This window comes from Sitodiplosis mosellana, unplaced genomic scaffold (assembly GCF_009176505.1).
Source record: "Sitodiplosis mosellana isolate CC-2019 unplaced genomic scaffold, AAFC_SMos_1.0 Smas_scaffold_6191, whole genome shotgun sequence".
Taxonomy (NCBI): Eukaryota; Metazoa; Arthropoda; class Insecta; order Diptera; family Cecidomyiidae; genus Sitodiplosis; species Sitodiplosis mosellana.
In genome coordinates, this window is record NW_022601432.1 from 5,281,940 (window position 1) to 5,300,820 (window position 18,881).

The 18,881-nt window shown below is 34.1% G+C and overlaps 1 protein-coding gene across 14 annotated transcripts in view; it reads left to right on the plus strand.

The window, feature by feature from the left end:
• Positions 1-16,541, plus strand: part of LOC129576832 (serine/threonine-protein phosphatase 2B catalytic subunit 2-like) — a 40,583-nt gene extending 24,042 nt beyond the window's left edge. For 10 of the 14 annotated variants that reach the window (XM_055462666.1, XM_055462656.1, XM_055462659.1 and 7 more), the window contains exons 2-15: positions 3,148-3,945; positions 4,216-4,419; positions 5,088-5,212; positions 5,926-6,037; positions 8,583-8,728; positions 8,836-8,975; positions 9,102-9,179; positions 9,275-9,368; positions 9,496-9,621; positions 9,715-9,796; positions 12,995-13,039; positions 15,638-15,713; positions 15,810-15,907; positions 16,111-16,541. In XM_055462666.1, coding sequence (XP_055318641.1) covers positions 3,786-3,945; positions 4,216-4,419; positions 5,088-5,212; positions 5,926-6,037; positions 8,583-8,728; positions 8,836-8,975; positions 9,102-9,179; positions 9,275-9,368; positions 9,496-9,621; positions 9,715-9,796; positions 12,995-13,039; positions 15,638-15,713; positions 15,810-15,907; positions 16,111-16,364 — 1,740 coding nt within the window. In that variant the 5' untranslated portion in view covers positions 3,148-3,785 and the 3' untranslated portion in view covers positions 16,365-16,541. The remainder of the gene's footprint in view (positions 1-3,147; positions 3,946-4,215; positions 4,420-5,087; positions 5,213-5,925; positions 6,038-8,582; positions 8,729-8,835; positions 8,976-9,101; positions 9,180-9,274; positions 9,369-9,495; positions 9,622-9,714; positions 9,797-12,994; positions 13,040-15,637; positions 15,714-15,809; positions 15,908-16,110) is intronic. The other 4 variants (XM_055462667.1, XM_055462670.1, XM_055462669.1 and 1 more) reach the window with 1 other exon arrangement.
• The last annotated feature ends 2,340 nt before the right edge of the window (positions 16,542-18,881 follow it).

Below are 18,881 nucleotides of genomic sequence, written 5' to 3' on the forward strand. Positions count from 1 at the left end.
ATTCATCGGCGAAGAGTCAATACGTTGTTTTTATGCTCACGGGTTCAAATATGGTAAATTGATCCTTTCAAGGTCGGGACTGACGATTTCCTAAACTTAATGTTTAAGTCCACATGATAATTCCGTTTCAAAGAGTCATTTTAATTTCATTGCAACAGTGCAAAAATTCATGTGTGTAATCCGCAGTGAAAAAACAACTTGTCAGTGCTCCGGCGAAAAAAATGCGCGAAAAAAGTGTTATTAAGATTGTATCTTAATAATATGTTATTAATTGAATTAATAAATCCATCTTAATAATATGTTATTATTATAGTTTATAAAATGTTATTACCGCCGAATCTTAGGATTTATTAAGATAACACCCGATATAACGCATAACATATTATGTTATTATTATGCTGAATCTTAATAACGTTATTATTATATTATGTTGGACCAATATATCGGCCGTTATTATTATGTTATTAAGTATAGTTAATAATATGTTATTGCCTGTAAATCTGTATGTTGAAACGGAATGGAGCCATTCAAACGAATTACATACGCTAACAAAAAACACAAATGAATACATTCACAGCTGCGTCTCCGCTGATAAGCGTCCAAGCGGTGATTGCCTGTGTGTGTAAGCGTGAATAGAAACCTTTGAAAACAACCATCGACACGTGTCAAACCGCAAAAATAATCGAAAACTGCCATAAAATTGTATGATATCGATGAATCCTGAATCGGGTATTTTTCGTTTCGCTTTGCTCGCGACATTATAAACACAGAAAGGCACACAAATGCCCACTTATTTGTAGAAAAAAAAAAACATGTGCTCTTTAATGTGTCCTTTGTAATGTAAAATGAAATACCAACTTTTAAATTCATTGGAATATATTTCATGTTGTGGCCGAGTATTCCCAAGTGAACGACTGAACACACCAAAATCACCGCTGAATTGTTTTTTATCTACACTTTTGCCGTGTGGAATTACGGTAAATTCCGTCTTTGCGGTTTGGTTCTTTTTTTTACTTCTTCTTCTTCTTCTTCTTCTTCTTCTATCATTCTTTACACCTAAGCAAGCAAGAAGAAAAAAACATTAGAGACAAAAAGAAGCGAATAAGCTTCAATTACTGTCAACATTATTACCGCATCACCAAATCCCCGCCGACCGCACACATACCGATCGGTTTGAAACGAACGGAAAGTAATAGCATGAAGGAAATGCGCATAAACGTCTTAAGCACATTCAAACGGGGCATTCAGTAAATAGCAAGTGACAATTAAAACTATCAAAGAAGCCACACAAGGTGTTAAAATTTTCGAATCGACCGAGAAAATGAAAACCACCAATTGGCTTGTGAGTTTATGGCACGTATTGTATATGGCACAGTCCCACCTCGCTCGAACGTTAGTAAATTGCTGATATTTTCATGAACCAGTTCGAAAAATATCGGAATGTGGTGTCAATTGTATGTGTCTGTCTGTGAGCATAATGTGGTTCATTTTGTGACGATTTTCTCTTTCGACTCAGAATTTAATGCAATAGCTTCCCGTTTCAACGCCAATATTTATGGCATCGATCACATTTTCAATCATCGCAGTCGTTTTTATTGAATTTGTTTTATAATTTAATTTTTTTTCCACACATTCAGCACATTTTGAAAAGAAACATACAAACAAAAACAAAAATACTTAGCGCACACTCGTTTGTTCGCTCACTTCTTTCGGATATTTGTCCTCACCTCTTGTTCATTATTAAATGTCATGTGACTTCAGGCTTCCACACTATTATCCACATGATATCCAATTAAACTCATCGAAAATACAATTTGATTCACATCACATTGTTGGAAATTTGCACATAAAGCGCAGCGCAATGCAACCCCAGTCCACAACGACACATGGAATGTGTGTGTGTTTTTGTGCGGTATATTTTTTCCTGCCATCAAAAAAAAAGGGTTAGCAAGATAAATTTGAGCGAAAAGTTTTCAATCGTTCGCTACTTGATTGTAATCGTTTTTTTTTTCCTCCCCGACTATCTCTCTAATCATCTCATCACTAAAACTGTTATTGACTTATCAAACTCAAAGCACAAAAAAAAGGATTTAAGCATAAGGGTTAACATTCGATGTTGGTTCTGGTAATGTTTTGGAATGTCGGTATATGTGTCTGTGGTATAATGAGTGTTTGTGACTGTGTAAGCTTTTGAAACGGAAATCAAACGAGCGAAAGATGGAATAAATAACAAGTGTGCGGTTTGAATGTGCACTTTTCATGAGTTATGTGTGTCTAAAATCAAATATTCCTTTTGATTGCTTTCGTCAAAGCATTTGTGTGGGTCTCTCTCTCTCTCCGTGCTCTATGTAACAGAGAACACAATTGTCATCACCGCAACGAGACGGTAGTGATTTTTATCGTTTAGACTGTTTTTTTTCGGTTGCGGTCATATAACTGAATGACATTTCATGCAATTAACACCAAATGCAATAATAAAATTTACAATTGTGTGACAATGACAAACGATTAAAGTTGAAAACTCAACACGTTTATGGCAAACAATATAAGAGAAAATTCCATGCATATGCATTAGGGTTTGGTTTTATTGGTACAATTCAAATGGTGGAAATCCTCTTTTGATATGAGCAAAAAAAAACACGCTACACGAACTACTATTGCTGATAATAATGAGAAAAATTAAGAAGTGTGTAAACTGAGACTGCATTTAATTAAACAAATGGATTCTTTTGATAACTTTAACTATACACTACAGCCCGTATTTAACTTGAGAAATCATAGAACTGATTGGAGTAGTTTTAGCAAAAGTTGAATAATAAAAATTGTTTTTTTCTTCAGCCACGAAAACACCACCACCACTATCACACCATCCATAACAAATCACAAACAACTTACGTTCAACATTTGTCGCAAAATAAAATCAGATGCTTGTTTGCTGTTGACACTTTTTCTTCTTCATTCTTTCATCTAGCTCATGGATGTTGGATAGAGAAAGATTTTGCCCAGCGAATCTCATAATTCAAGAGAAAAAGTTTTTTTTTCTTTCTCTCCATTCAGTTGCCATTTTGTTTCTCTCTCTCTCTCTCTTTCGTCTTATTGCTGTACAAATGGTGTAATATGTGTGTATTTTTTTTCTTTCTATTTCAGTTTTTCGCATTGAAAGAACGCCCAAGTAGTGTTAAAGTGAAGCGAATCAGTGCATAGCAACGTAACGAAACGAAGGCAAATCATCCAATTATACGATTTACAATCAACAATTATAACTAATCCTTGATAATAAAGAGAGGAAAAGAAAAAAAAAGAAATAATAATAGAAGAAAACAAGAAGAGGAGCACATCCTATGCCTCTTTCTCTTTCTCACTGTGTGTGTGTATGTATGTTATTTAAGTAACAAGTGAAACAATTTCTAAATAGAGAGCGAAAAAGAAGAAATTATAGAAAACGAAAAGAAGAAAAAAAAAACATACCAAGTGTGCATACGGACCAATTGTGTTGGAATAAACGGATCAACACCACACAATTTAGTGATAGAAGAAAAGACGTGGAACAACAATAACAAGAAAAATTAATAATAATAAAAAAAAAACAAGTGATAAAAAAGGAGTTTTAATTTTGGCATCTAGTGGGTGTGAGTGTGCTTGTGTGTTCGTGTGCCGTGTGAGAAAAAGGGGGAGAGATAGAGAGTGAGGAAGTTAACGAGCGCCATAGAGCGAGTGAAAGAGTGGCAAAGTGAAAGAGAGAGAGAGATATATCGAACCGAGGGAGCAGAGAGCCTGAGCTGAAAATGTCTTCGAATCAGCAACATTCTAGTACAAGTGCATCGGCAACCAATACAACAGGTACCACAACAACATCGTCGTCAACAAATCAACAACAGCCACAGCAAACACAAGATCAACAAGCCACAGAGAAAAAGCACTCGACCACCGATCGAGCCATCGATAGTAAGTACATTCAATTATTCCCCTTTCGATGCTGCCGGAAAATTAGCTTGCGCACGACTATAAAACGAAACGCACATCTAAAACAAATCTCCCATTTTAACGCTAATGGGTTTTGTTTCGTTTCGTTTTTTTTATTTGCGTTGCGTATGTGATAAATAGCAATGATTCCACTGATTTAATCGTGTCGTTATTTATCTACTTTTTTTTTCTTTTCTTCCTGCAAAATGCCATCTTTTTCTCGAAAAAAAAAAAACAAACGCGCACATACAGGTGTACCTTTTCCACCAAGCCATAAATTAACCGTAGCAGAAGTGTTTGATGCGCGTACCGGCAAACCTCAATCCGATGTACTTAAGCAACATTTTATACTTGAAGGACGAATTGAAGAAGCGGCCGCCTTACGTATCATACAAGAAGGTGCCACTCTACTTAAATCGGAAAAAACAATGATTGATATTGAAGCGCCCGTCACAGGTAACATCACCGTCTTGTTTTGTTTAATTACATGTAATTCTGAATTTTGGGCAGGAAAAAAAATCAACACACACACACTTGAAAACCCATCATAAAAAAGTGAAGCGGATGTCTGGGCAAACATCAATCTTGCGGAAATGAGATGACGATTAAATTGCAACTGGTGCACCATTGAACTCTGTGATTAGCCAAAATGTAGAACATGAAACCCGTTGCCATCGACTAGCGAAAACACTGTAATCACATTTGGCTAACCCAAAATTTCCACTTGAAATTGCCGTGAAGAACGAAAGAAAAAAAAAACGAAACACAAACGATGAGGCTAAAAACCCCATCCAATGGTTCTGCAGTTGCCGTAAATCGTCCATTCATTTTCCTTAATCAGAATTTCAAAGTACCATTATGAATGCATCGCATCATTGGAAAAGAAAGGTGTGGTGTATTTGTACGCGTGCATTGAAATGATGAGAATCGCTTGTGATTTTTCGGTTGGAGACGGATGTCATGCATTTGCATAAATTGACACGCCGTCATCGTCATCGTCAAAGACATTGTGTGTTGCCAAAAACCAAGAAAAAAAAATGAACCCAAAATATCAAACATCATGCGTTCCCAACCAAGCTCCTATTATACGGTTTTTACTTTCTTTCTTATCTCTGTCATTTCAGTATGTGGTGATATTCATGGACAATTTTATGATCTCATGAAATTATTTGAAGTTGGTGGACCGCCTTCATCAACAAAATATCTTTTTCTCGGCGATTACGTTGATCGAGGATACTTTAGCATAGAGGTATGTACATACGTTGCTCACGTGTATATTCCAATGAATACACTCCGTGCATGCTCTTTCTGTTTGTTGTGTATGTGTTAAGTGGCCGGTAGGAAAGTGGGTTTCAATTTTCCACAATTCGTTCAATTGCGACAACCACTTTCGCATTGAATCATTTTTTTTATCCTTCTACCCGACATTTGACGCATACCATTAACGTCGTTTTTTTTTCTTTTTCATGTGTATGTTTCATTGAATCTCATTGAATTTTGTCTCTCTTTTTCTATTCTGGCTCATCTTACGTTCCACGCTCATCGTCATCATTGGTCTCGGTTTTCGGTCAAATTGATTTCGTTGCTCCTGATGATTGGAATATGTGTTCGCTTTTGGTGGCCATTTTTGGAATCTAATTGACTTGTGCGTATTTGTCCAAATCAAATCAATTGCTCGCTCTATCTCACATCGATATTCACCACATAAACGCTCGATATGAAACGTGCGACGATTTTTTTTTCTCAAACATCACCATTTGTGTACCCTCTGTATGTGTGATCTCAACGTTCACCTGCGTTCGTTCGCGCCATCTCGCAATGACAACAAATAACCATAATCAAAACCAAACAATTGAAAACAACCAATCAACGAACCAACCCGAACCAATCGACCAAAACCGCATCAAACAACAACAACAAAAAAAAACATCCAAAACCATCCAATCCATTGTGCAAATGCAGTGTGTTCTGTATTTATGGGCATTGAAATTATGTTATCCAACTACATTATTTTTACTGCGTGGAAATCACGAATGCCGACATCTCACAGAATATTTCACATTCAAACAAGAATGTAAGTTCGTAGCCAATAGTAACGAAACAAGACCATCGAACAAAAACAAATCAGTTTACTAAAAAAATGGAATACAAAATGCTCTTTCTCGTTTTGTTTGTGCTCTGTGTGCTATTGTTTATTTTGGTTAGTTTGTTTTCCCCTCAGTTTTGCAATGCAATTCGGTAACATTTAGCGTCCGCGCCATGCACCTGTTTGATATAGATCATGAATATTGTGGCTAATGAAAAAAAAGAAAAAATATTTTCAAAGCAACCTGAGAATAATTTGAAATGGAATTTCGCTGCGATAAAATTATGTGTGTGTGTCTGTGTATATGTACAAATTCATTTCGTAACTTTTTTACGTTAAACATCATTTCTGCAAACGAATTCGCTGAATATTCCAATCAGAACATCGAATTATTACCAAAACACACACAAACAAATAAAAAAAAATCCGTTTCTCTCATTCACTCGCTTCGATCAACGGTAAATGTTGAAACATTTCCTGCTTGCATTCTACAAATGGTGTACGGTAGATTTCAATGTGATTTTCGGTGGGCCGAAATACATCGAGTGAACGAGTCCATTTTTGTGGCGTTAAATATGCAAAAATCCCATTTTGTATTTTCGCCCATAAATTCGTGGTACGCTTTCTGATATAACCTCCCCCCTCAGCTTCATATCAGATCTCATGTGTAAAGTTTTCATTTTTGAATTTAATGAGAAGAAATGTAAAACTTTTTATGAATGTACTTCTACTGGCTGCTAGTGTGTTGCCCAACTCATATGCAATGGGTTTTTTTTTTGTTTGTGACGCAGCATTGCTTTGCAAGAGGTTGGGCCAAACGGAAGCCATAAAATATGAATTTTTATATTAACCGTTACCGTTCGGCCACTGCGAAAGAAAAAAATATAGATAGATTTTTAGTAGGAAAAATGTGCGCTCATGTGCTTCGCGAGTCACAAAATTTATCGACATAGAGAGCAAGAGAGAGCGAGAGAGGGCGAAAGAGTGCAGCAAATATGCATCAGCCTTAAAATTGCAATTTGACATGCTAAAGGATTTTAATATTGCCCGATAAACTTTAACGTGGCAAAGTTAAAAATAAAGTTCGTGTGTACAAAATTAGATAGAGCGACATAAAAGTAGATCGAGTGAGTGTGAGATAGGTATAAAGATAGAGAGAGAATGTGTGTGTGTGTGTTCGGTCAGCGCTGCATGCCATTCAACTTGTATTTTCTAACTAATTCCGGCGCACTCGTAGATATTTTATGTATGCTTGAAAATGTGCGCACCAGAGACGGCGACGAACCATGAGTAGCCTATAATGCCACTCACTGCCTGCGTTTCAATGCAATTTTACACACTCAGAGTAATGAAGATGAAAATGAAAAAGAAATCACGAAAAAAGTGTTCTTCTTAAAAGCGCAATAAAAGCGCTCCGGCTGCATTCTATACAAACCATATACATGTTGCGTGTGTGTGTGTGTGTGTGTGTGTGTGTGTGTGTGTGTGTGTGTGTGCCAGTGAAAATAGTTTTGAGAACAACTTTTTCGCTTCTCTTCTCGTTGTTGCACCAGTTTAAAGCAGCAGCAGTAGCAGCAGAAGAAGAAGTAGTCATAGAATAAGAGACTAAAAACAACGACAGAAGCAGAAAAAAAAATCAAATTCATTCGGTGCGCGCCGGTTTGGAAAAATGCAACAGCAATATTCAAATTAGTAGAAAAGTGAATAGGAGTCATGGTTGCAAGCCATTCTTTTTCGCCACGCTTATGTTTCGCGTCATGAAATACTTTTCCACTTGATGGAAAGAGTGAGAGTGAGAGTACGAGACAGGGACAAAATGAATAAAATACATTGAATCGAGGGAGAGAGAGAGAGAGAGAGAGAAAAAACACGAAGTAAAATATCGAAGCAATTTGAAACATTTGATTCCGTATGCAAACATTCCTCTTGAAATTACCTTCAAAATCGATTACTCACATGCGCTCGTAAAATACCCCAGTTGATTTTTTTCACGCTTCATTCGACGAGAAGTCTCTCTCTTTCCATCGCGCACTCGTTTGCGTTCTCTTTCCATCGATTGAACTCTTTGGGTTGTCGAATTGAAATCGCTAACCCAGAAAAATGTGTGATTAAATGTGCTCAACACAATCTCGACACGCCATTGCAGTGATGCATGAAATATGTGTGCATGCACATAAATGATCCAGAACGATACTCAATTTTACTATCCAAAAAATCAGTCAGTTCGTTTTTTTTTTTTTTTAATTTTCTTTTTCCCCATATTGCTGGCAATAATTTTATTAAATTATTGGAATTTCATTAGCAATTGCTAACCAATTATTACGAAAATAAAAATGATATTTCCACCGGAAATTGCAATTTGTATGGAAGATGAAGCGGGGGGAAGAACAAGAAGAAAAAAAATAGCACGAGCAACAAAAATTGACGAAAAATAGAAAAATATCACTTTTTGGTGATTCAAAATGGGCAAAGTGATTGAATGGCGGGAAAGAAAAAAAGAATACAATAACATTAAATATGATTTGGCTTTTAGGTCGAATAAAGTATTCGGAACGTGTGTACATCGCGTGTATGGAAGCATTCGACTGCTTACCGTTAGCTGCATTAATGAATCAACAATTTCTATGTGTACATGGCGGTTTATCGCCCGAGATTCATGATTTAGATGATATTAGAAAGGTATCGATCTTTTTCTTTTCATTTTGTCTCCGGTTTTTGACGAAACACCACTAACATCTCGGATTCTCTTTCATTTGTTTTTTTCTTTTTTTAAATAAAAACAACAGCTGGATAGATTTAAGGAACCACCAGCCTATGGTGCAATGTGTGATCTATTGTGGTCGGATCCATTAGAAGATTTTGGTAACGAGAAAAATTCAGATTTCTTTTCGCATAATTCAGTGAGAGGTTGTTCGTATTTTTACAGGTAAGCAATTATTGTTAGGCAAATCTGTCCGCTGTTCAAATTCTTTTTGACCAATTCTTATCATCACTTGAACCGAATGCGATAATCACTTTGAATGTTTCTTTTTTTCGTGTATTTCGATTTCAGTTATGCGGCGTGTTGCGATTTCCTTCAAAACAATAATTTACTATCAATAATTAGGGCACATGAAGCACAAGATGCCGGGTAAGTGGGCTCCCTCTCTCTATCTCTCTCTCTCTCTCTCTCTCTCTCTCTCTCTCTCAGCCATACGTAATTCATTGATATTCCATCCATTTCAGATACCGAATGTACCGAAAGAGTCAAACAACAGGTTTTCCATCGTTGATTACGATATTTTCGGCGCCAAATTATTTGGATGTTTACAATAACAAGGTAACGAACACACACACACACACACACACACACACACACACTTCAAATAACTGGTCCAGCATCAGCCCTTGATTCACATACATCTACCAACTAACCTTGATCAATTTTTTTTTTCGATCATCTACAGGCCGCTGTATTGAAATATGAAAACAATGTAATGAATATTAGACAATTTAATTGCTCACCTCACCCGTACTGGCTTCCAAATTTCATGGATGTGTTTACATGGTCATTGCCATTTGTCGGTGAAAAGGTACGTGTGTTGGCATTGCCTTTCGCGGCATCGTGCACATTTTGTCAAATGTTTTGATCATATTAATGTCTTTCTACGTCGACACACAAACAGGTAACCGAAATGCTGGTCAATGTGTTGAACATTTGTTCGGATGATGAACTGATGTCGGATACTGACGATGCACTCGAAGAAGGTAATTTATTGCGATTTAAATACACACTCTGCATTCGGACCCTCAATCGCTCGATTTTCTTTTTGAATATTACAAACCAAGATACTATTTGTGTCCAAGATCTTTTTACTTGAATTTTTTTTTTGTCACTCTTTAGTTAATCTCAACCAAGCTCCATTTATCTGCGATTACTTAATATTCTTCTTTATTTTTTTGTTTTTTTTTTTTTAAATGAAATTTCCGTTGAGTTTCCAGTCAAGCTTTTGTTCATGAGTGCGGGAGGGAAAAGGTGCATTTTTCGACTTGAATCAGATGTTTGATTAAGATAGATTTACCAAATCGAAACGACACTTTTATCCCCCCCAACTCGCGCGTTTGCTTTTCATTTACTTATGCTCGTCAGCTATTTTATTTTCTAAACACAACATTTTCTGGTTTCAAATAATCTTTTCTATTTTTTTTGTGTTTGTTTGTTTGTTTGGTGCATTTTGCATTTAAAAATTCCAACTCTGTGCACTTCGAGAGCAGTCTAATGGCCAGATAAGCAGGTGGCAGCGGCGCTTGAAGTGCACAGATATAAAATGCTTTTCCGTTTCCGTTTTTTTCCTTTAATAAATTAATCGAGTATTTTCCATTTCAAAACTTGTTTTCTTTTCATTAAAACCATTTTTAATTTCGTGGAAACGTTTTTTCCCCTTCTTCTTCATTTCCATTCGAATGAGATGGAACAAAAAGTTGACTATTTTATGTTGTAGCGAACGTAGAGAAGATTGAAAAAGAAACAACCAAAGTTTCCTAGATTTCTTGGTTAACACGTTTGACTTGAGGGTATAGCTACAGAAAAAAAAATCGTACTTTTTTATACACATATATTTATATTCTATTTTCATTGCTTTGACCAAACTAAAATTAAATTCTCTGTTTTTTTCTCTCTTTTTTTTCTCTCCATTTATATATAAAACAAAATCTTTGTATTCTGTCTCGATCTGTGTATCACCATAAATTCCAAACTGATCCAACAAATAACAATCTTTTACACACACACACATATACAAAAACGAATCCATCCAAATTACCAAAACAAACAAAAAACTACTGAATTTCTATGCCTGAATGGAATTGGATATATCGGCGTACATAACAAATGAAAAATTGTGTCTTTATACCGAAAATCAAATCAACAACAACAACAACAACCACCAACACACATACGAAAAAAAAACCAACAAAAAAACAAATTTTCCACAAACATACACACAATTTATTTGCCTGAGTACAGCCGACGGTAAGATATTCTTCAACATATTTTCCCCTACTCCTTTTTTTATTTACCTTAAATTCTTTATTTTTGTATTTTATTTTGGTTAGTTAGTTTTCCCACCCTTTCCCCCGCCGAAAACAAAAAAAAATACGTTTTTCTTTTCTCTAACATCATTTCAAAGGTGTTAGATTTAGTGATTTGTTTTTTCATACGGTTGAAAACAGTTTAGAACACTTTCTTTCTGTTTAATTTTTTCCTTTCTGTAGTTTTTCTAAAATGTCTTTTTTTCCCTCTTATTCCCAAACTCTTTCTATTTCTCTCGAAACGCTTTCTCCAACAACAAATTCGTTTTTGCTTTTTGATTCCGTAAAATCGAAGAAAAAAAAATCGGTTTTCCGATTTGGCTTTTATTCCATATCTGGCTTCCGTGTTTCTTTTTTTTTTCTTCTTCTTCTTCTTCTTCTTCTTCATCTCTCTCTCACTCCATCTCTTTTTCCATTATATCTTCTTTGAATGGCCCGTTTCTTTTTCTTCCTTTCGTTCGTTCATTTCTATTCCCTTTCATCGGCATTGATTGAGCAAAAACAAATGTCACGATTGCACTAGCACCTACGTTAAATAGAGATGAAACGGTTTACCGCATGGTTCAGCCACATTTTTCGCATGTCAATTATTATATATATTGGTGCATTGAACACAGGTATGCTACTGGCGCTGCTTTCGGGAATGCCATTTATTCAAATCTAGCAAAGAGCATATCGTACCTACACACAGAGACACAGGGAGAAAGAGAGAGAGAGAGAGAGAGAGACGAGATAAAGGAGATCGACTGGAATGAAAACCATAAATCAATGTAACTATCGGCATATCGCATAACAAGGAATGATGGTAGGAATTCGACCACACACCGAATTCGTGGTGCACCTAAGCTGAGACGCAAGGCAATTACATAAGGAGCCAATCACACCATCTTCATCAGCGAAAAGAATACGAATAGAAATGGATGGTAACGAAAAATGGCTGGCATTCCCGGAATCAGTAGATCATGAGAAAGCACTCTATTTCCGCGTCTAAACGGAAAAATTTGGTTGAACCACGCATGCAAGTCGTTCGTTTTTTTTTTTATACCAAGCAATCGCTGTAGGATGATCATTGGCATTGGTAGGCGTAAATTTATTACTTGAGTCCACGCCAAACACACAACGAACAACACGTTTTCATCAGTCACTTATCCAACAACAACAGCAACAAAAATCTGAGAATACATTTTCGGCTGGTCCCAATAACCGAACAAACAATTAACACCGCTTTCTGCTATTCCCCAAAAAAATTGTTTTTCTTTTCGCTTAGCATACTTACTGACCGATTTATAGCTTGTTTGGTTCAAACACAAAATTGTTTCGATATATTCATTGAAACATTGATTACAATCGCCTAAGCATTTCTAACGAGCGTCGATGCTTCTGTAATTTTTGTTTCTGGCAAATGTTTTTTTGGTTTTTATCGCTTGTTTTTCTGGCAATAATTTTATTTTGCGCCTAACATTTGATTGAAATGGTCAAATTTCTTTTTCTTTTTCAAATTTTCGAATGATCCAGTTTATATAAATACTTGTTTTTAATCTTATTTGTTCAACTTTTTTTTTCATTTGTCTATCGTTCTCTTTATTTCAAACGAAAAATTAACATCCCCGGATGTAAAATACAAACAACACATTGCCTCAATAATATAAAAAAAAAACACGATTCGATTTGGTAACCAACCTGTCCCCAACAAAAAAAAAAACAAAACAAAACGGTATTGTATATGCAATGTGAACGACTTGATATGAAAAAAATGCCATTGCACGCTATTGTCATCGCAAAAACCGATTTCTATTTCCCACTCAAACAAATATACCACCAAATAACCAAAACAAAACAATATCAAATGCCAATATCTGTCCCATCAAACCAAAGTAATCCGACAAAAGCTCGTTGTCAGACCTCCGGTTAAGAAGATGTGTAAGTTGTTACAAAAAAAAAGGCGACTGCGTTGTGTGTACGTGTGCGTGTGCCAAATGATAATATCATACTGATTTCTTTTTTCAGATTTAACCAAGAAAAAAAAACTTGTTTTTTCTCCTAAAAATTCTAAAAAAATATGTAACGCAAACGTTTTGTATTTTGTGTATTATTTACTTTAATCGTGTGGAAATTTCTCGGATTTTTTTTTCTTCAAGCAATTAATGAATTACAATTCGTAGTGGTTTCATTGCTTTCAATCATTCGCGTGTGGTTTTCTCTTCATCTATCTCTCTATCCGTCTGTCTTTCTGTCTCGAATCGACAACAAATCGCTGACTTGCATTTTCATTCAGTTTTTGCTCTATCTACCATTTTTCCCATCAATATTTTCTTTACCAACATTTGTTTTTATCCTATTATATTCTTCCATACATATGAAGAACCGTATGTTTGAACGCTTTTTTATAGAGAAAGAAAAACCGTAGCAATTTTTAATACGCTTTATTAACAATTCAACCAAGCGATATGGAACGTGTTGGACTTTTTCATTCGAATAAATGAAAAAAAAAAAAATTGTAATGAAAAAGAATTTGATGCAAATATCGTTGGGAAGGAGTTCCCTATTTGGTATCAAAAAATTAAAATTATGCCCACAAAATGGACATAATTATTATGCATTGTTGAAAGAAAAAAAAAACAGTTCCAATTTCCATTTCGCTCAGTTGAACCGCCTCATATATTTTTGTTTTGTGTTCGAACCAACAACAGAAAAAAAAATCCAATATTTTTCTTTATATTCCGGTAAAAATGTTTCTTTATTTATTGATCCAAACTTTAGACAGAAAAAAACCAATTCAATATATTGCATATTTTCTATTTTAAAATACTTACAATTGTTTTTCTTTTTTTTCCTTTCTTATTTTCAACTTTCAAAAAAAAAAAAAAAACAAACAAAAAATTAAACAAACAAAAATAATACCGAACAAAATCATTGAACGAAATGTTCTCATGCTTATCACACCATAACACGTAACAATTCGGCATCACAATTTTAAATGAAAAAATTCCAAATAAAATGCAAACCTCTTCAATTTGTGCACCATATTTCAAACCAAAAAAATAACAACCCTTTTGCAATCCTTCAAATCGAAAACAAAAAACAAAATTCACACCGCCATCTTCAACAAACACCGAACACTTTCTTTTTTTTTAACCCAAAACCAATTCCAACCATTTTCATATCACACCATTTCGTTTTGTTGCTTTCGTTTGTTTTTCTGCATTTTTTGCCGAATTTTTTTTTCTGTTTTTTTTTTTTCAATTAACAAAATTATTCTTGTTTATTTTTCTACTAATTTTTTAATTTTGTATTTGACATATATTTAATTTGTGAAATTTTTTTGTTGACGTTTGTGTTTTAAAATTTTTCTTTTCTTAATTTATGGACTTATTTTGTGAAAATTTTCTAATTTCGGTTTTGTTTACTTTTCTTTCTATTTTTTTTTTTTAAATTCACAATCCACACCAAAATGTTTGAACCAAAAACAAACAAAAAACCAATCAATTGCGATGGTTTTCAACACACGGCCAACCACAACACCAATCAAACACACACACGCAATTACAACATATCATAAATACTAAATTGAACGATAAAACCAATAAAACCAAAACACTCAACTTTAAATCAATGCGACGATTTTTGATGCGTGTGTCCATTGTTCATCTGCTGCCTGCAACTTTACTTTACAAAACAAACAAAAAACCTATAATAAAATGACAAACAAAAAATCGCACACAACCAATTCAACATCACTCGAAATATCAATTTGCTGTTTCGATCAATCGATCGACTTTCGACGATACGCACAAAACAATTCAATTTTCGAACAATTAATCAAATTGATATAATAAACAATCAAACTAAAATCAAACTGCAAACATTAAACAAATCAATCTCTCTGTAATGAACACACAAACAAATTGAAACTAAATAATTTTTGGTTTTTCTACTTCGAATGCCGGTAAGTACACAAATGCAAATTTATTCAGCTAATTATCAAATTTTTCTCGCTTATTTCTCATTTACTTTGTTACTTATTACTGAAATACTCTTTTGTTAATGTTGTTGTTCTATCTATCTATCTTTCTCTTTCTCTCGTTCTTGTCGAGATCGTTTCAAATTTATTTCTTTTTTTTTCCGTTCGATTTCCAATTTTTTTTTTCTCGATTCATTTCATATTCTTGATTTAAACGTTGACTCTATCTATTGTCGGATGGAATGGAACTGTTTTCAAGATCAAATTTTTCAATTCATTTATACTTTTTCTATGAAAAAACATGAACAACACAATATGTGACATTCCGATCGAAAATTTGCTAATCATTCGGTTTATTTTTTTTTGTATTCTCTGTTATTTTCTCTGTGTGTCTCACTCTCTCACTGTGTCTCTATCAAAACTCTGTGACTTGACCTAAATATCTATCTGCTACTGTTCGATGGTGGTCTCTCTCTCTCTATCGCACGCATCATCATTGTCAACATGGGCACTAATTGGGATTGATTTTTTTTATCGGCCGGATACAGGTAATGCAGCCAATTTGCGCAAGGAAGTTATTCGAAACAAAATTCGTGCTATCGGTAAAATGGCACGCGTGTTCTCGGTCCTCAGGTAAGTGTTTCGATAACAAAAAAAATAGTAAACGATATTCTATTTATTTCAATGGCACAATTGTCTACTCAATTTTATGGTTGTTTCCATTTGCAGAGAGGAATCCGAATCGGTGTTACAATTGAAAGGTCTCACACCAACAGGTGCATTACCATTGGGTGCTTTATCCGGTGGAAAAACTTCACTCAAAAATGGTAAGCACACATTGTATTATGATCGCCAATCAATTTGCATTCTTTTAATAGTTTCTGTTCTTCAAAAAAATCACTCAGTCATTGCTTTTTTGTCAAAATTGTCAAAATTCATTCATCCGAAGTTATTTTTTAAAAAAATTCTTCTGAAAATTGCCCACCAATCGATTCTAATCGTTGTCTCTATTCCAATTTCCGAAATGCAGCACTTCAAGGATTCTCGCCAAATCACAAAATCACCTCATTCGCTGAAGCAAAGGGCTTGGATGCGATTAATGAACGAATGCCACCGCGAAAAGATGCATTTATGCATTGTGCGTCACCAATTGGTGGGCCAACTGGCGGTCACGGTGGTGGTGGTGGCGGTGGCGGTGCTGGCGGTCCAGTCGGCGGGACGAGCCAAGCCGAAGATGGCGATGGTGGAAAGTGTGGCATCAGCGTGAAAACGGAATCATCGTGAAACGATCAAACCTCAGTCAATACTCCACGATAGTCGTAATAAGTTTGCTTGATGAAAATATTTCGCCTCGTATCAATGAACTTCTCGTTCGCGGAACAAACAAAAAATGAAAACCAACAACAATTTTTTTTTCTTCTTGTAAATTTAGAAAATGAGAGAGAGAGGGAGAGAGAGAGAGAGAGAGAAAAATAAGAAAAAAAAACCACAAAATATGATTTTAAAAAAAAAGTCCCAATAGAGTTGGATATCATTAAATCAAATAAAATAAAGAGAAAAAAATGCATCAAATTGTTAGCTTGTTTAAAAAAAAGAAAGAAGGAAAGAAACAAGTTCGTTGTCGTTGCCAAATAATTTTGTCAAGTAGTTTTATTGCCGCTTCTTGGATCACAAAATGTTCAGCCGAATGCCCATCATGATTCATGCGCAATGTGTTTTTAAACAACAACAAAATGATAAACAAAATGAAGAAGAAGAAAAAATGTAGTCACTGAATCAACGGCGAACAACAATCATAGATCGCTTCGACGAGAGAAAATTAAGAACCGTTTTTGTTCTGAATCGTCGCAACACCACCAACAATTTAAACATCAACAATAGATAAAAACAACAACAAATACACTTTAAATGAATCTTTAAATAGCAAATACATTTAATACAAACAAATTTACAACACAACCACACACTCACAAATGGAAAATCACTTCAACATCAGATTATTTGAAGAATAAGAAACAAACAGAAAATTAAGTGGGGAAAAAAAATGATTTGAAACAAAAAAAAATTCAAAAAAAAGGCAAATGAACAAAAAAAAAAAAAAATCACAGCGGCAACAGCATAATCATTAAAAAAAACAAAAATTTCTATAAAATGAGAAATAAAATGAAGTAATGTATTAATGACTAAAAAAACTATTTCTATATATACATGTATTGAATAAGTAGCACCTTCAACAATTTTTTTTCTCTCTTTAATTCATTGAAAAAAAAACAAACAAAGCAAAAAAAAAATCAAGAAAAAAAAAACAAATAAAATTATTTAAGTGAATAATCTAAAAAAAATGTGTACACTTTCGATACATATTCTATTTAATGAATGAAAAAAAAAACAAGTAATAATCCAATTGCGCACTTAATTAATTGAGATGAGAAAACCAGAAAAAAAAATTACAAAAATTCTATAAGCATATTTTAAAAGAATAAAATTCAATAATTGCAAATTTAAATAAAGAACAACAAACAATGAAACAAAATAATAATCAAACTATGAAGCGAACTCAAAATTTATGAGATCATCATACACACACACACACACATACGATTTTTTTTCTTCTCTCTTTTCGGTTCAGTCCAATTTTAAGCAAAACAAAAATGGAATTTAACCAAAAATAACAAAAAAAAAAAAGAATAAACAAAATGCAATGTGGAAACTTATTTATCACTTTCATGTTAACCAACAGCCGCATCCAAATACACTGTTAGCAGTTTTGAGCAGAAAGAAATAAGAAGAGAATAAAAAAACACAATGATATGGAAATTAAATTTAAACAAAACTTTAAATTGTACATGATTTTGAGAATCTAGTTTATCAACTAAAAAAAAAACAAACAACAACTACACCGATTATCGACGGTATCTGGTTCATTGATTGAAAGGAACATTAAATGTCGAGAATCGTTATATATATACATATATTTTTTTTTCTTTTTGCGTAATTTTATCAATAATTATAAAGTTAGACACTCGAAAATGTAAAAGGCAAACATGAATAATATAAATGTCTCTTTAAATCCGAATCGATGCGAATTTCATTTGACATGTAACAACAGCAACAGCAGCAACAACAATAAGCTAAAAAACAAAGTAAACAAAGAAATTACGACTTAACATTTCTTAATGATTGATTGAATGAAAATTATTCTAAATTTAAACTGAATCAAAAGATAAATTACACACACAAACAAAAAAAAAATTTAAAAATAATCTAAAAATTACACACACGAATCGTAAATTGAGTTAAAAAAAAAAACAAATGCCATTGCTACAAAGTATAATGAAAAAAGCTATATATTTTCCTCTGACCTTTTCAGACTGAAACAAAAAACGACACGCCTTTAATGTTGTTGATTTTAAGTAAGCATTCAATGGAATGCGATTCCTTCATCGCCGTTTCTTTTTCTTCCGATTTGTGAATGCTTTTTCTGACCATTTTCTTTAACATTGTTTTTTTTTCTTCGGTTTTCTAATCAATTGAAATGTTATAAACTCAGGTGCTCACACATCTAGTTGAAACATTTTGTCAATGAAAATAGCAATAAAATCGACAAATATTCATGGCACGTGTGCAGTGCTTCTGTTGAACCAACGATGTTGAAATGTTCCATCGTATTCCATTTTCGCTGCGATTCAATCAATTTTTTTTTACGGTTCATCAAAGTGAATTGTTTGTTCATTTAGAAGTTCCTATGAATTTACCAGTCAATGACAGATAGCTGAGGATATATGCTGAGCATAGAAACTC